General features: G+C 39.6%; 2 protein-coding genes across 2 annotated transcripts in view; one reads left to right on the top strand and one right to left on the bottom strand.

Annotated features, from left to right (window-relative positions):
• CTNNAL1 (catenin alpha like 1) overlaps positions 1-12,435 on the top strand; it is a 59,205-nt gene extending 46,770 nt beyond the window's left edge. Inside the window, exons 12-19 of the mRNA XM_013957713.2 lie at positions 440-477; positions 5,700-5,750; positions 5,849-6,003; positions 7,551-7,599; positions 8,416-8,472; positions 8,640-8,759; positions 10,919-11,002; positions 11,087-12,435. Coding sequence (XP_013813167.2) covers positions 440-477; positions 5,700-5,750; positions 5,849-6,003; positions 7,551-7,599; positions 8,416-8,472; positions 8,640-8,759; positions 10,919-11,002; positions 11,087-11,248 — 716 coding nt within the window. The 3' untranslated portion in view covers positions 11,249-12,435. The remainder of the gene's footprint in view (positions 1-439; positions 478-5,699; positions 5,751-5,848; positions 6,004-7,550; positions 7,600-8,415; positions 8,473-8,639; positions 8,760-10,918; positions 11,003-11,086) is intronic.
• Positions 12,436-12,460: 25 nt separating this feature from the next.
• ABITRAM (actin binding transcription modulator) lies at positions 12,461-17,852 on the bottom strand. Its single transcript, XM_013957731.2, has 6 exons — positions 17,757-17,852; positions 17,627-17,678; positions 13,590-13,719; positions 12,801-12,877; positions 12,660-12,729; positions 12,461-12,590 (listed from the first exon to the last, which is right to left on the bottom strand). Exons 1-6 carry the CDS (start codon positions 17,809-17,811, stop codon positions 12,462-12,464), a joined length of 513 nt encoding a protein of 170 aa, XP_013813185.1. The 5' UTR covers positions 17,812-17,852; the 3' UTR covers position 12,461.
• Between the last annotated feature and the right edge of the window lie 258 nt (positions 17,853-18,110).

The raw sequence follows: 18,110 nt of genomic DNA, 5'->3' as shown, positions 1-18,110 counted from the left end.
TGACCTTGCCTACTCCACATATTATGCCTTTCAGCTGACATCAAGAAAAGCCTTACACTGAGTTACCACTCTATGTGCTGTACTTTACAACAAAATGAGTGCATGCAGTGATAGCTGCTCAGTCATTGGAGACAGAGCCTCTTAGTTGTGGACTGAATTCAAGGGACTAGAGATCTTATGAGTGAGTGAAACTGTTAAGAGGAGCTATGCTTAACTGGCAGTTACTGAAAGCTAAAATCGGAACAGTAAGGAGTTCTTGGCTTGCCTATCTCTGGAAGCATAAGACAGTGTAGAAAACCTCTGTAACAGCCAAAAAGAAGATTTGCAGGTAAGTAATTTGCTTTTATAGTACCAGAACTTAAGGAAGAAGTAAGATGTGTGATCCCATTCATTCAAATCTGCATACAAATTTTGGTGTAAATATGTGTGTTCTTCTTAGGAGAGAAGCGTGTCTACCTATCACTGCCCAGACCAGGGGTAAGTTGCTTTTGGGACTGTTGTATTTGCATCCTATCTGCTGTTAACTAATTGACTTCTTCCCATATTACACCTTGATGAGGACACAGCAGTATCTTGGTAATATGCATCTTGACTGGATGGCTGACAGTAAAATATCAAACTTTTAAAGTTTTTTAAATGAACAACAAACTTTGAAAACTAGAGTAACTAGTCACATAACACACTTTAATCACTTATTTGATTGTAGGTGAACATTAATTCTTGTTTTATAATGGGACATTTTGTACAACAAACTTTACTCTCACATTATATAATAATAAATGCATTGTCCCTAGCAGAACAGTAAGTGTTTGCTACAATATACAATAAAGTAAGTCCTGGTAATCTGATACGGTTTTTTTTAAACATTGTTGTCTGAGCTGACCTGTTTTGGACAAATGACCGCATTTGAGCATATTGTAATGCTCTTCAAATAATGGATTCTTGTTTCCCTGTTTGATCCATAATGTTTTTAATGCAGTGAAAAAAGCTGCACCAAATGTCCAGGTTAAGTTGTGAGCTAATTAATATCCTTAGCTGATTATAATCAATATTACATTTTTTCTGAGAGCATCTGTGTGTGAGGAAACCTCCTAAATCCTGTTAGTATTGTGATCGCAGTCATTTCATTCATTCATTACATACTGAATCTTTTCACTGGGAGGCCGGAGGGGAAGAATGATCTCATGAAGGTACTGTAAGCTGTAGCTTGTTTCTTTCTTTCCTTGCTTTCTTTCCTTAATCTATAGCATTGAGGAGTTTGGGTGTGAAATAACCTTGTTCCCATGTAAGCATTTCAGTGACTTCAAACACAATGTAATACTTCTGACCCTTAATGAAAAGGGAAAGAGAAAAGGTCAGTTCATTATAAACACAATTCACAGATTTAAATAGAATACAAATAATGTTAGGTGGGGTGAACGTAGGTGAATTTCACTCTTATGGAAGTAAATACTGAGACTGGAAAACAGATGATTCAGTGACTTTTGACAGGTTTTTTTGTCCCTCAGTGGCTTGACTAAGCTTCTGAACTTCAGCCAAAATTTAAAGAAGAGATGTTTAAGTCAGGTTTCCAAATAATGATTCACATGCCTTTTAAAAGCACTTCCACTAATAACTTTGTTCCCAGGATTTAAACAATTCTGCTTTGCTGTTTCCTGGAAGGTCGTCGTCTTCTGTATTTTCTGTGCAAGACACAGATTTGGGGGAATTAGGGTTATTGGAGAGTTTGGCAGTAAATGTCCCTGCATGGAAGCCAGACTGTTCCTGTAAATCAGATTAGTTAAGGCTTCTTGTTACATTTATTTAATTGTGACTGTGCTGCTTCCTGGTTATGAATGGCACCCTAGACCATGTTATAGTGGTGAACAGTGCAGTAGTGATGATTCACATGTGCACTTAATGAATAGATAGATTTTTCTTTATAGTATTAATGTAAAACCACGTTTTAAAAGCAGACTGGTAACTGCTTATGTGATTCTCCCAGTTCTGTCAAACAAATAGTGTGGCTGAACATTAGAATGGAGAAAATTACAAGTCCAACAAATATTCAGAAGTTTCTTCAAATCTTAAGATTTGAATGAACAGTATTCATACTTAGTTATTTCTGGATAGACAAACTTACTTGTTCTAGAGTGTGTGTTTTCTTGAATTCCCTTTCACCTAGCAGCTGAAGCATCTGCCATAGGTTGTAGCCCAAAGTTTGTATTTATATAGGAATCCAGTTTCATTGTGTGTTATTTTTTTTTAAAGACACTACCTTAAAAGCAAGGTCTTGAATTGCATCTGCAATATATAATATAGTCAAACTTAAATTACATTTAGGAACATCAAATCTTAAAATTTTTGCTAAGTCTTTTGATATGAGATCAGCTTCTCACATTTCTAGTACATAGGCAGAATTAATAGTGTCTGATCTGGGTACACATTCATAGGATTCATTTTTTAAAAAAATTAGGGGGGACACTGCCATGAAAGCTAAACACTAGGCAGCAGATTGTAGTAGGAACTTTAATAGCTGTATTTTATTCTTGCCCAGCTGAATTTTGCCCAGACACAATGAATAGTAGATTTTTTCCAAGGGATTCCTGACCTTCATTTGCATTAATAACAGCTCTTTCTGAGTCTCAAACAAGGATCTCAGTCCTGCGCACTCATCACCCTTCCTCCTCCTATGGCTCACACTTACCTCTCCAAGCTATGATTCCAACTTTGTACTTCCTATTCCCACACACTCTAGTGCAGTTTCTAAATGTGGACTGTAGCTCCCATGTTCATTAGTTTCTGCTGTCTTCGCATAGTGACAGCAACAGCGCACAAAGTTAAAGTCAGGAATTGCTGCTCTCTGTTACATGCAGACTGATTTGAAACAGCTCGTATATTACTGTGGATATGTGCAGTGTAGTTGGGAAACTCTACCTTATCTTATTAGGTATTCCACTCGCATCAATAAAACCAATAATCATTGCTTAATCTGAGCCAAGATTTGGCTTGCAGCCAGACAAATGTTTTTGTACACTTATGACAAATAAAGGAGGGAAACCTCAGTATACATTTCCAGCTATTTCAGCAAGATGACACAGAAAGAACCTCCTACATCATCACAGAATCACAGAATCGCTGAGGTTGGAAGGGACCTCTGGAGATCATCTAGTCCAACCCCCCTGCTCAAGCAGGGTCACCTAGAGCATATTGCACAGGATTGCGTCCAGGTGGGTTTTGAATATCTCCAGAGAAGGAGACTCCACCACCTCTCTGGGCAACCTGTTCCAGTGCTCTGTCACCCTCACAGTGAAAAAGTTTTTCCTCATGTTCAGATGGAAACGTCTGTGTTTCAGTTTGTGCCCATTGCCTCGCGTCCTGTCGCTCGGCACCACTGAAAAGAGTCTGGTCCCATCCTCTTGACACCCTCCCTTCAGATACTTGTACACGTTGATAAGATCTCCTCTCAGCCTTCTCTTCTGCAGGCTAAACAGGCCCAGCTCTCTCAGTCTTTCCTCATAAGAGAGATGCTCCAGTCCCCTAATCATCTTTGTAGCCCTTCGCTGGCCTTGCTCCAGTAGTGCCACATCCCTCTTGTACTGGGGAGCCCAGAACTGGACGCAGTACTCTAGACGTGGCCTCACCAGGGCTGAGTAGAGGGGGAGAATCACCTCCCTTGACCTGCTGGCAACACTCTTCCTGATGCAGCCCAGGATACCATTGGCCTTCTTGGCCACAAGGGCACATTGCTGCCTCATGCTTAACTTGGTGTCCACCAGCACTCCCAGGTCCTTCTCAGCAGAGCTGCTTTCCAGCAGCTCAACCCCCAACCTGTACTGGTGCATGGGGTTATTCCTCCCCAGGTGCAGGACCCTGCACTTGCCTTTGTTGAACTTCATGAGGTTCCTCTCTGCCCACCTCTCCAGCCTGTCCAGGTCTCTCTGAATGGCAGCACAGCCCTCTGGCGTATCAGCCACTCCTCCCAGTTTTGTATCGTCAGCAAACTTGCTGAGGGTGCACTCTGTCCCTTCATCCAGGTCATTGATGAAGAAGTTGAACAAGACTGGACCCAGTACTGACCCCTGGGGGACACCGCTAGCTACAGCCCTCCAACTAGACTCTGTGCCACTGAGCACAACTCTCTGAGCTCTGCCATTCAGCCAGTTCTCAATCCACCTCACTGTCCACTCATCTAACCCACACTTCCTGAGCTTGTCTATGAGGATGTTATGGGAGACAGTGTCAAAAGCCTTGCTGAAGTCAAGGTAGACAACATCCACTGCTCTCCCCTCATCTACCCAGCCAGTCATTCCATCATAGAAGGCTATCAGATTGGTTAGGCATGATTTCCCCTTGGTGAAGTCATGCTGACTACTCCTGATCACCTTCTTTTCCTCCACATGCGTGGAGATGGCTTCCAGGATGAGCTGCTCCATCACCTTTCCAGGGATGCAGGTGAGGCTGACTGGCCTGTAGTTCCCAGCATCCTCCTTCTTGCCCTTTTTGAAGAGTGGGGTGACACTGGCTTTCTTCCAGTCCTCAGGAACTTCTCCTGTTCTCCATGACCTTTCAAAGATGATGGAGAGTGGCTTAGCAATGACATCCGCCAGCTCCCTCAGCACTCGTGGGTGCATCCCATCAGGGCCCATGGATTTGTGGGTGTCAAGTTTGCTTAAATGATCTCTAACCCACTCCTCCTCCACCAAGGGGAAGTCTTCCTCTCTCCAGACTTTCTCTCTTGCCTCCAGGGTCTGGGGTTCCTGAGGGCTGGCCTGAGCAGGAAAGACTGACGCAAAGGCGGCATTCAGTAACTCTGCCTTCTCTCACCAGGGCAGCCACCCCATTCAGCAGCGGGCCCGCATTTTCCCTAGTCTTCCTTTTGCTCCTGATGTATGCGAAGAAGCCCTTCTTCTTGTCCTTGACATCCCTTGCCAGATTTAATTCCAAATGGGCCCTGGCCTTCCTCGTCGCATCCCTGCATACTCTGACAATGTTCGTATAATCCTCCCAAGTGGCCTGTCCCCCTTTCCACTTTCTGTATACTTCCTTCTTCTGGCTGAGTTTTGCCAGGAGCTCCTTGCTCATCCATGCAGGTCTCCCACCTCCTTTGCTTGACTTCCTACTCATAGGGATGCACCGCTCTTGAGCCTGGAGGAAGTGATGTTTGAATATTGACCAGCTCTCTTGAACGCCCATTCCTTCTAGGGCCCTAACCCACGGGATTCCTCCAAGTAGGTCCCTGAAGAGGCCAAAGTTTGCTCTCCTGAAGTACGCCAACAGGTTTCACCCAAGACCAGTTTGGAAGTTGATTCAGCTAGTCTATCTAGCTAGTCTTTCTAGCACTATCATCCTAGATGAAAAAAACAGTGCAGTAGTCCTTGGCTAAGACTGTTTATTTTGTATTAAGAATTACCGAGGATTTTGAGGAAAAGGGAAAGGGATGGTAATACATGAGGAAATGGAGAAGAGACACTGAACCTGACAACTGTAGGAGAGGTCTTTTCCTTAAAACTTTACTGTGCTTGTAGGCACAGCTAATGCTCCCATATGGCATTGCAGAACAACCAAATCAGAACAGATGCTCAGCTTCTACTGAAAAGTCTGAGCCAGTGAAACTCTCCTGCAAAGTCTACTTCTGATACAGCCATCTCTTATGACTTGTTAGTAAAATTATTACCAATTCCTTTTATTTAAAAATGTTATTTTTTTGTTTGAAACAGAAGCATAACGCATATCTGAAAGCATTAAAGCCAGTCAGATTAGATACTGAGGTAAGATGTCATCATTTTAGTAACAAATCTTTTAATTAATTTTTCTTTTGACTGGAGAATATGTTTTTGCTTGTTATAAATACATTTACCGTTTACAGGAACAGGCAAAAATTGCAAAACTTGGATTAGAACTGCATCTGCTCACATCTTATGTGGATTCTGAGACAGAGAAATGGGAGGATCAGGAGAATAAGATTGTGCAATATGTACAAGGCATGTCAAGTATGGCCTACTCCATGTACCTATTTACCAGGTAATTGCGCTGTATGCAGCATGTTTCGGTGAGAAGAGGATGCAGTAAAAGTATTTGTTAGGAACAAGAAGAGTAAAAGCATTGGCATACCTTCAAAAAGAAGTTTTCATTTCTATCCTTATGCTTTATAAATTCTTGTGATCTTCTAAGACCTTTAATAATAAGCTAGGCTTTTTAAGTGTTAAACATTGTTTTGTTGCAGAATGTCTGTTTGTTTAAATATCTTTAGATGAGGAAAAGATTTTAAAGAAGCATGTTCATAGATGATTGGTTTCAAAACTGAGGGAATTAAAGCACAGATGTAGATCAGAATTGCTGATCTCTGCTGTTCTGAAAGGTATATCTTCTGAAATGAGCCTATGCAAGGTCAGTCTTTTTGTTCAAAGAATTTAGATTTTTTTGATGCAAGACTGTTCTTACCTAGCAGTCCAGTAATATTCAGGATGCCAGAGACACAGATTTCTGTCCTTATTCTGCTGAGAACTAAACTATTCCTGCCTAATTTCCCAGTAGGGCTCTAGCCACTAAGGTGTTTATGTATTTTGAAATGGGGCTCCCATAATAAGTTATTGTTGTGCATTTGCATAGTATCTTCCAGAAGAGTGATGGCATTTTATAGTCCAGTAGTGTGGATGCCTGCTTAAGTGGAAAAGCCCTAGGTTACTTTTTTTTGGTATAAAATGCTTAAGCAGTAAAACAAATATACTTAGCCATTTTAAGCAATAACTGCATAATTTGGTTTTGTGCAAAAGCGCCTTGGACGTTACCTAGTTAAATGACTTGTCTATGTTCCCCAACTCACTGTAACCTTTGTGTGTTCATTTTTAAGCATTACACTGACACTAATCAAAGGTAACTTTACTAACTTAATTCTTAACTATGAGAAACTGAATATTAGTACTTAACTGTCTTTACTTTTAGATTTTCTGCTTTCAAAAGTTGTGTGTGTGTGTATGTGTGTTTGTATATTCTACAGCTAGTAAGTTTGTAGCATACCCTATTTTTTATTCTTGTAATTCTCAATTCCTTTTGTTTGTTGCAGAAATACTTCATGTTAGAAGAGAACTGAGGTTTAGTTACTGGCACAGGGGGAAGGGAAGCACATAACCTCTTTTCTAACCAATAAATGAAATAAGATTCCTTTCCAGAGTTCACACATCAAAGAATGTTTCAGTGTAAACTTCTTTTCAAACTGAATGGAAGGGAAATGGCTGCCATTATAGCATGCATAGTTATATTAATGAAAAAGTTTTAACCATTGTTTTTTAAATACTTGAGCAAAGGTAGTTGGTAACATTTATAATGTCAAGTTTATTTTAATAGTTACATGAAGCATTTTAGATTTGACTAGTATCTATCATGAAGATAGGTATAGTACAAAATACACTACAAGGATTTAGGGATCACATCCTGCCTTTTGGTCTTACAGACCATGTGTGTGCGTATGGGCGCATGCGTAAGAGAGAGCCTATAAATTATGTAGGTAGCAGGCAAAATAATCTGCAATCTATACATGTCATATAGTCTGTTTTCATTGTTTCCCATAGAGGAGAAGGACTGCTGAAAACTACCCAGGAGTTATTTCATCAAGCAGAGGTAATACATTTTTAAAAAATACTGGAATTAGGAACTCTGAATGAAGAACAAATTGAATCTTTAACTCTTCAGTTGCTTACACATAAGTACAGCATATCACAAATGGACTAGTAATTGTAGTTTTTAAGCAGCATAACTCTGGTGTATATTTTTTGAAAGCTCACATTCCAGTGTTCAGGTAATAGCTTAATTAAGACAACATTCTTTAAACTTTGACAGATTCCAGTTAGGACTGGGAATGCCAAATTGAATGTCCATTATGGCAAATATAGAAGGACTTCAAGGCATTAGGCTTCTCTCTTTTGTTATTTAGCTCAGTCAGTGTTAATAGATATTCCATCCTACTCCGAGCAGCAGTATTCTTACGAGAAGGGAAGAAGACATAAGAATTTGAACAATACAAACAAAACACAGGATGCCCAATAAGGGAATGTAGGGTGACATTTTAAGATAAACACATATGTTTAACAGGAGACCATTGTCAGGACAATACACAAACATGGCAGGTGTCTTCCACCCATAAAACTTTTGTGAACTGCTCCATTACAAAAAATAACTGGAAAACAATTTTTTTTAATGTGAAATGAAAGCCTTTAAACTTTGCTTATATGAGAGAATGGCAGTTGTAGCGTAGCTTGGTATTTCAGAGGTCACCATGAAATGTTGACTTGTTAATTATAAATGTACGCAACTATTGCAAATATTTCCTGCTACTCTTTTACTTTATAATATACCACTTATTGAAACAACAAAGAAAAGAAAGAGCCTAATCTTTAATTGTGGTTAATTTTGTTACACTTCTTTTCCTCCATTCAGATTTTTGCTACAGAGGGCAAAAAACTTGCTTCAGCTTTTCATGCCTTTTCTGATCAGGTAATGTATGACTTCTAAAATAGTCATTCCTTATGACTATCACCTGAGGCGCATCACCTTATGACTTTAATGGTAATGCTTAAAAGCTGGTTGTGTTGTCTGCTCCATTAACTTATACTTGGAGTCTTTAACACTAAGTAGTTCTGTCTTTCTGAACCCCATTTCAGCTACATGATGATGGTAAACCATTGCTTCTGTTGGAGACTGAAAAACTGATCCCTATGTGCCAGCAGCTTCAGATTACAGCTAAAGTTTCTGTTCAGGGTAAAAGTGCTACATTTACAAAGGTAAGGTTAAAAAAAAAATCATGAAAACAAGACCTGACTTATTTTGAAATCTCATGACCTGCTGATTTCTGTTCCTGTTAAAATATGAAACAGTTTTTGATAACACAATGTCTTGGGGTGACAGAAGACCATAAAAAATAGCAAATGTGAAATTTTATGCTGTTATGCAATATTTGTTTTCTGCTATGCAATACCTCATTGTTGCTGTTCCTTACGTAGAAGAGAAAGTTACTTCAACTTTCGTCCTTTCTGAAATACTGTTTACACTTAAAATGTTTTGAGAAGCTGATACGCCAAGTATAGACAGGGTAAGAACTGTTCCTCTTGATGAAAATATGCTTTGTCTATTGGGACATCCCTCATTTTTATCTGTGACCCAAGCAATTTATTGCACTGTCTTGTGTTGGGGGAAAAAAAGTTCTTCAGCAGAGGTGTACTGTTTTCTTGATTCTATTTTTGTTGTAGTACCACTGGACTTTTTTTCTCCCACTGGCAGAGAAGGGCTTCAGTGAAGCTTATCCTGATCCCCTCATACTTGGTCATGCTGAGATTCTGATAGGAGGAAAAGCATGATACACTGGCACTCAGCATACACGGATGCCTGCCAGTGGGTAACTTGGATAGCATTACTTTACAGATTTATATGAATGTTTTCTTTAGGGAGCACGGATGGTCTAAGTTTGTATAACTAGCCCTGTGGCCAAAGACACTATATACTAATATATTAAGGAAGAGTTCCCCAACCCCTGGCTCACCAACTTGAGAGTCTAAGAATCAGTTAGTAGGGTTTTTCTTTTCTATTGCTAAAAATATTGAGATTATCACTTGGGTTTTGGATTTCAGTATTAGTGAGAGAGCTTACAGGAATGTTTCCTGAGCTGCTATTAAAGGTGGAAAGGTGTCTGTAGGCTTCCATTATTTTATATTGCTTTTTAATGCTGAGAAATTTGTCAAAAAATATAAGTCAACATCTCCTTTGACTCACCCATTAGATGAATAGAGCTACTGGAATTTTATCATGCTCCAACTCAGAATTCTCAGCTGAATAATATCAGATAGTATTTATCTTACTATAATCCTCTAGAACTTTATTCAGTGAAAGCTGAACTGTAATTAAGTGCACCTCAGTGACTGAGGAAGGACTTTATTGCTGAATAATGAAGGTAATTTATATTACCACTACTGTAATAATTATTCTGTTGTTATTAATGCTTAACATAAACAGAATAAATCCCCAAACCCAAAGACCCTACTACTGAAATACATGCTTGCTTCTCAAAAGGTAGAGAGTCTATTCTAGACTGCCCGGAGTTAATTCTGATGTTAGTCGTATTCATTACAAGTACAGATATATACAGCTGCCATCTATAGCTGCACTCTCTAACTGGACTAAATGGAAACTCCCATCTGTTTAGAGCTAACATAGTGATAAAGGACTATCAAATTCCAGTTTCTGGAGGCCCCAATTTTGTAACCTATACTGAGAGTCAGACTTGGGGTTTAAACTCAAACTCTTTAAGTCTTAGCTAGCTTTTAGTGTAACTGATGTCAAGGTAAGGCTTACATGATTCATTGCTTTCTAAATCATGCTGACAGGACATAAAAGAAAGATATCACAAATTATGATGAACACATACTTTCCAGAGACCCAGTTAGATAAAAGAGCTGGATAACAAAGACAAGAATATTAAAAGGATCATACTTAAATGATCAGAGGTCCCTTCTGAGACAGTATTTTTCACGTATCAAAATCCTTCATGGAAATTTTCCCATCTGCCAATGCTCAAGTTTTTAAACACTACAAAGTTGAGCTGAGGTTTCTTCCCTGCTTTCCAGGATAATTCCTTTTGCTTAGTTTTCAACAGTGATGTCTGTATGCATTTATAAACTCAATATTACTATTAATTGGTTCTTCTGGGATGTGTGTCATTCTCTTCTGTTTCCCAGATCAAGTCTTGTGTCAACAGAAGGGAGGCTGTTGCTCTAGTGTATTATAATAGAGAAATCCAAAAAAGCTAGGCAAAATCTTGATTAAAGGGGAAATACTTATGAAGGACAAATATTATCCATTTGAACTTGAAATAGATTATCATCTCATGTATTAAACAATTGCCTAACAAATGGAATCAGTGGTGTTATGCTACTTAATTGTCTTTTAGGTTGATGCATGCATTCAGAAAACAAGGAATGTGATGACTCTGTTATGCCAACTTCTTCCACTTTGCTGCAGGTTACTGAGAAAGGTGAGTTGATTCATGTGCACTATTAAATAGATTTAAAAAGTCATCTTATTTAAAAAAGTAATAATAATCTTTGTTCTCTTACAGAACAAAGCAGGAAACAGCTGTCTTAAATCTGCTCCACTGTGGAGAGAGAACAGAGTACAAGCTGGTACAAATGCACATTGCCCAGAAAGGACAGCTGAGATGTTTGGCATCAAGTCTTTAGAAAATCATGTAACAAATATGACATTTTTAGAGAGCAAGTAATTAAAGCACTTAGAAATGCAGGAACTCCATTTGAAAGTAACACTTTCTGAAGTTTCAGTATTGCTTTCCTTTGTGGAAAGTCAAACCAGTTTAATCTGAATTAAAACTGTTGACCTTTGTCACAGCTAATATATGTGCTGTTACTTAACAATTACAACACCAGCCAGTCTAACTGTTATGTATTTTTATAATGTGAATGCATTTCCTATGCTCACTATTGATACTGGTTTTGTAATTAATGCTTATGAATGTCTTAATGGATGTTTCAACACAAAGATGCTGCTAATAGACATTTTACATAAAGAACTTTGTGCTGAATATACTGTATGTAACACTGCTGTTGAAGTTTGTAAACTCATCTCTGGCCTATTTCAGTCTACGTATTTGATAAAGCATGATCAGGAAAATAGTCTGAATGGCTGTGGCCTAAAGCACTGAAATGTTTCTTAGCTATGAGTTATACCTGCAGTGAAGTAGTCTAGGAAAAAAAAATTCTTTCAGTATCTGCAAGGTTGAATTTTAATCTCATTGACATAATTCATATTCCCAAAAGTATATTTCCAAGTGATTAATACTCTCAATTCAAAACCTTTTTCCTTATACCATCTTTATTTGTAGGTCTTTTTGATTAAAACTTATTGAGCAGCATTTGAATTGCATGTAGAACTACTGAAGTATTATGTAGACTTTACATTATATCATTTAGAATTTAAAAAATGGATACTGATAAGGACAAACTTCTATACAAAGGGCATTATTTGACTTAAAGATGCTATGAAAATATAACCTGGGATGAAATACTTATTTTCAAGTTTATCTACTCTTTGTACACAGGCTCCTGTTACACTTTATCTTCAGTTCACCTTTCTCATAATCCATGTCATATTAGTTAAGCTAAATTGATAGCTAAATCATGGGATTTTTCTGTATGTATTCTGCTTGCACTGAGCAGAACCAATGAAACCTGTGGAACATACTCTCCAACATACCATTCTATGCTAATTTAAAAACTTGTAATACTAGAAGTGAGAGAGAAAGAGAAAGCAAGTTTTAATATACAAACTATTTGAGCTACTTTATTCTTTTGTGAAACAAGTGTTTAAGTTCCACTTTTAAAAATAGACACTAGGCCTTTCAATACCATGGAAGTTACAGTGTACAATAAAAGTAGTTCATTTGCTATCAAATACAGATGATACCTGCATACTTAATTTCATGAAGAAGAATTAAGACGTTTCAACAAAACTTCTTCATACTCCTTCTGCGTCAGAAGTCCTTGAGTTATATTCTTGCTTTCTTCAAATTTGGGTAGAACCACTGCTATGTATCCTTCAGTTGATGGCTAAAAAGTAAGACTAAAGTTAGTAGTGAAGTAAGAGTTAAGAGAATAAAAAGCAAGAAAGTTTCTTACCTTTTCTTGCAGAATAGCTGGATTATTAAGAATGTTTTCATTCACTTCTATCAGTCGCCCTCGTATACAACTGTGAAAGTGTTTAGATTTAGTAGAAGCGCACACTATGTCAAGGTAAGAAGAAAATGGGAAAATTCTTACCTATAAATGGTGTACTTCTCCCCATCTGAGGAGGATATCCTGCACAGAGGGGCAAGTTCTGTTAAAAACTGAGCTCCCTGCATTTGAAAAAAGTTACTTGGAGTTACATAGGGCTTTTTAAAGTGTTACCATCAGCAATATAAGAAGTTTGTAAGCTTCAAGAACAAAGGAGGGAACTGTGAATAGGTGTAGATCATTGTAAGTTACATAGTTACACTTCCCAAGGGAAGGGAAGATGACAGCTTAGTTACCTGCACAAATCAAGTAGGAGCTTATAAGAGTTTACAAATCTAATTATAACTTTCTTGTAGAGTAACAGATTTGTAGTTTAATCAGATTAAAATCAGCAAGCAGAGGAGAAAAATATAGCACAGTTGACCTTAATAAAATGAATTTTAACTAGGCATATTTGAAAACCCACCCTTAAACAAATTGAACTAGTCCATCCGCTTTCTAGGTATCTTTTACAAAAATGACAGTCTCCAAATCCTTGGTGTTTTGTCAGAAACAAATTATCTGTTAAGGGATGTTCAAGTCCTTCTCAATACTATGAAAAAATGACTAAAAGCAACTATTAGCCTTGGTTTGAGCAACACTGGAAGCCACCAGTGCTGTAGGAGCACTACTGCACCTAGCTTGGAACAGTCAAACAAGCCACTTCACACGGTCTAAATTCTTTAACTGTGGAGGAGCTGTATTAAAATGCAAAGGTAACTTGGTAAGTTTCTATCCTAGAAAGGACAGAAAGGCTCAGGCAGTTTGAGAGATTAAGATGAAGACTGGCCATACCCTTTTTGACTTCCCAGAGACCTTATTTTGAAGTCTGCTGCAGTTGGCACTGATTTGGTAATTAATGCTTTTAATTGTTTTTCCATTTTGAAGAAGAGGATGGGCTTCTGCCAAGGTGATGACACAAATTCTGCAAAAAGAGTTATTATTATTATCCTGAATTTATGAAAAGCCACACTCTAATGTGCTCCGAGAAAGCTCCACAACTTTCTCTGCCTTTACTGCTAGGACTTAAAAAACTGATACTGACTACTTCATTTGGATTTATAGTCTAAAATTCTAGCAAGGTTTTCACTGTTGGATGCCCAGTCTTCCACAATATTCTTCCCCTATAATTTAGTAAGAAAGTATAGTTCAACCTACTGCAGCACGAGTCACAGAATATGCACATAGGCCTAGTAAGACAACAAGAACAGCCAGGTCTGGGTGATAGCATGGGGGTTGAACAAGGTAATCTAAAAAACAATTTACCTGAGCTCATGATGAAGAGCTGATGATAATTATTGACTGCAGCTGAGTGACAAATTTTCTTTTCCTGCTCAAAAATTTCAATCACTCTACCAAATTGGACTCATTTTCCTCAGGGCAGCTCACTTGAAGAGTTTGCTGTACCAAACATAGTTGAAAACTGAACTTTGACTTAAACAAATAATCCACAGAGAAGCTTTATTTTTGAGATACTAGACTGGAGCATAGAAACAGCAGACTGACTTACTTCTTAGTTAAACAAAACCACAGCTTTTAAATAGGAGCCAAAAGCAAGTGTGTGCTTCCTAAGCTAGAGCCGTTTACCCAATATTGTACCCAATGCAAGCATACTCAATTTACTTGGGTTGTGATAGTTGAAGCAGATGTTCACAAAGTGCTTTTGATGGAAAAATCTGTAATACCACATAATGTTTCTCAGAATAGTTAAGGGTGAATATAAGGGCTATTAGTGGTGAATAGTTACAGCAGATGAATGCAACTGTGATCTAGGTGTCAGTTAAGCTGTTGTTTGTGTTTCATGTTTTTCTAAAGGTAGGTTATTTCTTGTCACAAAACTGCGGAATTTAAAACAAGTCCAGCTGTAGAGATTAGGCCTAAGTCCACCACCGTTTTGGAACCATGCTTAATGCACAATAATGTACTGTCCAGAGCTTGCCAGTAAATGAACAGATACAAAATTATGCTTAAGAACAGTTTAAAAAATAAGAAGAGGACTGGAATTATGTATGAACAGAATGCTAACTACAGTGAAAACAGTAGCACGTATTCCAATCTTTCCCCTTAGATGCTGAATAGTTTTGATCCCCCTACATTGTCACATATGTCCTGCAGGTTCTTACTCTGTAACTCCATCCAAGAGAGAGCTGCATTCTGGTGTATACTTTCAGCATGCCTCATGTGCCACTATCAACTTTCTGGACAAAAGCATAGCAGCTCAAGGCAAGGTAGTAACGAAGCTACCTCCTCTTGATCCCAGCCTCTTCTTTTCTTAAGATGATGATGATTTGGGGCTGTCATCTAATCATTATAGCTGAGGCCTGCTAATATAACAATTCAGAAAAGAATTTTGCATCACTTAGAAATGTCAGACTGAGCCACAGCTCCATGCATAGCCATGGTAAGCAAATATTTTATACAGCTCAGCTAAGCTGCTAAAGCAGCCAAGGGCCCTGCTATTTCAGAATTCCAAACAACAATATCATCTTTACCTACAGACATTTGAATAAATGTTTCTATTTTTTATTTCCTTTCCCCCCCTCTAAATCTATAGTTAATGTTTTCATCTCTGTGCTCCAAGCTAAGAGATTGGTATACATGATAAACTATATTATATTCTGGGAGCTAGTTTAGTCAGTGGAGTCTCCAAAAGAGACTCACATCTTTCAGAGCAAGGAAGGATGCTGGGAACAAGAAACAGTTTCTTGAGAATACAAATTATGTCTGTCATGGCTAGAAACCAATAAGCAATATTTAAACTGGTAAATACAAAGATTTTTATATTAGACAACCAGGACTAATAACTGCATGCTTAGTATTCAGCATAAACATGAGAGTGTCCTTTCTTATCCTGGTTGTCATACCTGTTATTCTCACAGTAGACATACTGAATAGGTACTCAGGTTTTGGTTTCCAAAAAACTAGAAAATGAAACAGCAGTACAGAAGCCTCAGGTTCCGAAAGCTTCAGCAGAGATGGTTCCAATCAAGTGCTTTCTCACTTTCTCACTGTTTTTTTTAATTCTTAATAGAAGCAGACAAGCCACTGGGAAGAGCAAACATCTAACCTTCCCTCAAAACATGAGAAATTTGAAGAAAGATACACTGCCTCTTTCTGTGGCAGACAGTAGTTAAGTCTCTGGCAGAACATGTTAGAAGCACTTAAGATGCCATCAAGCCACACTGCAATAAGAACACGCTTTAGCAATGGGGCACGAGCTGAGGATGTAAGGTATTTCATTAACAGAGCAAACAAGGTACAGTGTTAATGATTTATTCCAAATGACTCCATTGTAGCTGATATCCAGCTATATCACAAAATAAAAGTAACAGTTATGAGTGTATGAAATTTCATTTCCTATCCTGCATTCATTATCTGTAGCACATGAAAGCACAATTAAAAGCAATTTAGATATATCAAACAGAAAAGGCCAACTGTTTGCTTGAATTAAGCTGATTGATTGATTTTCTTAGAATCAAGGTAAATGGCATGCTTCTAAACATCATTACTGAAAAGACTTTTGAAAACTACTCTTCTAATATTGAAGATAATTTAAGGACCCTTTCAGGAAGGGAGGGTACATGGACTCAACAGCAGCACTGCAGGGCTCTAACAGCTCCTTTTTTTGAAGTCTGTGAATCTGTTGAGCAATACAGGAAAAAAAAAAATCAAGCTCTTATTGGAGTAATAATTAAAGAGGGACAGAGGAACCATAAGATTTCTGTCACTCCCATTCTACAGAAAAATCTAGGATCACCTGATATTTTCCATCTGTTCCATGCAAGAGGTTTCTGAGGTGTTGTCCCTATTAGTTTATATATCACAAAAGCAAGCAAATAAACAACAGTAGTAATCACTGCTGTCCTGTAAATGCAAGGAAAAAAGAAAAAACATTGGTGAGGAGGGTTGGAAGTCTACTTGCACAGAACATTTCAGTACATTTGCATGCATATGTAAAATTAAAAGACTTAGTGGTTCTCACATATTCCAAGAAAGCACTATCAATTATTTCTCAAAAAAGACCTACTTTTATTCTTGTCAAAGCTGTTTCATTAGGAATAAATAATGAAAACCTGTTCCTGGAGAAGAGAGTAGAGCCAACCTCTGCCAAAAGCCCCAGGGACCAGAAGGTAGATGTTTTCTGCTCTTCCCTTCATGTCTAGCTCAATACATCTCAAGTTGTTTTATATGGTAGTATTTGGGCATTAAGAGACAACTGAATACCCTATCCAGAATAGCTGACATCAGGGTGAAGGGATGGGAGATGTTAACTTCAGTGTTCTTAGTCAGAAAAAGATGGAATCAAACCAAGCTCTAGACAGGTGCTCTAGCCACTCAACTGCTTTACAGAAGGGGCCATAGTGTCTCTTCACCCAAATTAAAAAAAAAAAATAGTAGCTCTTACTTGATCACAGGTACCTATCTTCAAAAGAGAGCTAATAGAGCATACCTGAATTGCCAAGCAGACCCTACAGATAGCACCACAAAGGCCCTCCAGGAGCCGGATGGGGCAGAACCACGCACTCACCGGATGTGGCATTTCCCGGCAGCCACTTAGCAGAGCATCCAAGTGGAGGGCCGCCTCAGGGACGCAGGTGCCACGCCGGGGCCAACCACTCGCATTGCGGCGGTCCAACGCCGCAGCACCGCTAGGAGCGGCTGGCGCAACGCACCGTTGCGCACCGTAACGGCCAGACCGCGCTCCTGAGCCGCATCCCAGGCCCTAAGGCCGAAGAGGCTCCTATGACAGCGCGCAGGTGAGGCAGCCGTTGGACTGGCCCGGCCCCTCCCCCCACAGCGGGGCCAAGAGCCTACCAGGAGCCGCTACTCGCCTGTTGGAGTGCTGCAGCACGCAGAAGTCTTCGCACAGCCGTCCCTTCACATCTGCAAAGGCACAAACACAAGTGACTGCACAAGCACAGGGGCCACCACCCTGTGCCCCCCGCCCGGCCGGCGCGGTACCTGGCTTGTACCAGCGCGTAAAGTACCGTTCCGCGCCGCCCTGCGCCGCGGCCATGCCGCCCTGCCGGTCTGCCCCCGTCTCCACCCGCAGGCGCACCGCAGCCGCTGCCGAGGTCGAGCCGCCACGAAGAGCCAATCAGCGCGACTCCCCCCTCCCCGCCAAGAACGCTGCACGCATGCTCCCGGGCGGCCCCGCCCTGCACCCTGCACGGCTCGGCGTGACGGCGGCCAGGCTCGCTCACCCCGCCCACAGCCGCTTGGTCGCGTGCGCGCCGCCGCCGCCGGGAAGTGGGGGCTGGCTTACGGCGGGCCCTGCAGAGTAATGGGGGGTGCGCCGTCACTGCCCTCGCCTCT

This window comes from Apteryx mantelli, chromosome 2 (genome assembly GCF_036417845.1).
Source record: "Apteryx mantelli isolate bAptMan1 chromosome 2, bAptMan1.hap1, whole genome shotgun sequence".
NCBI classification, from domain to species: Eukaryota; Metazoa; Chordata; class Aves; order Apterygiformes; family Apterygidae; genus Apteryx; species Apteryx mantelli.
Note: the sequence above shows the minus strand (reverse complement) of the source record. Positions and strands in the feature narration are given on the sequence as shown.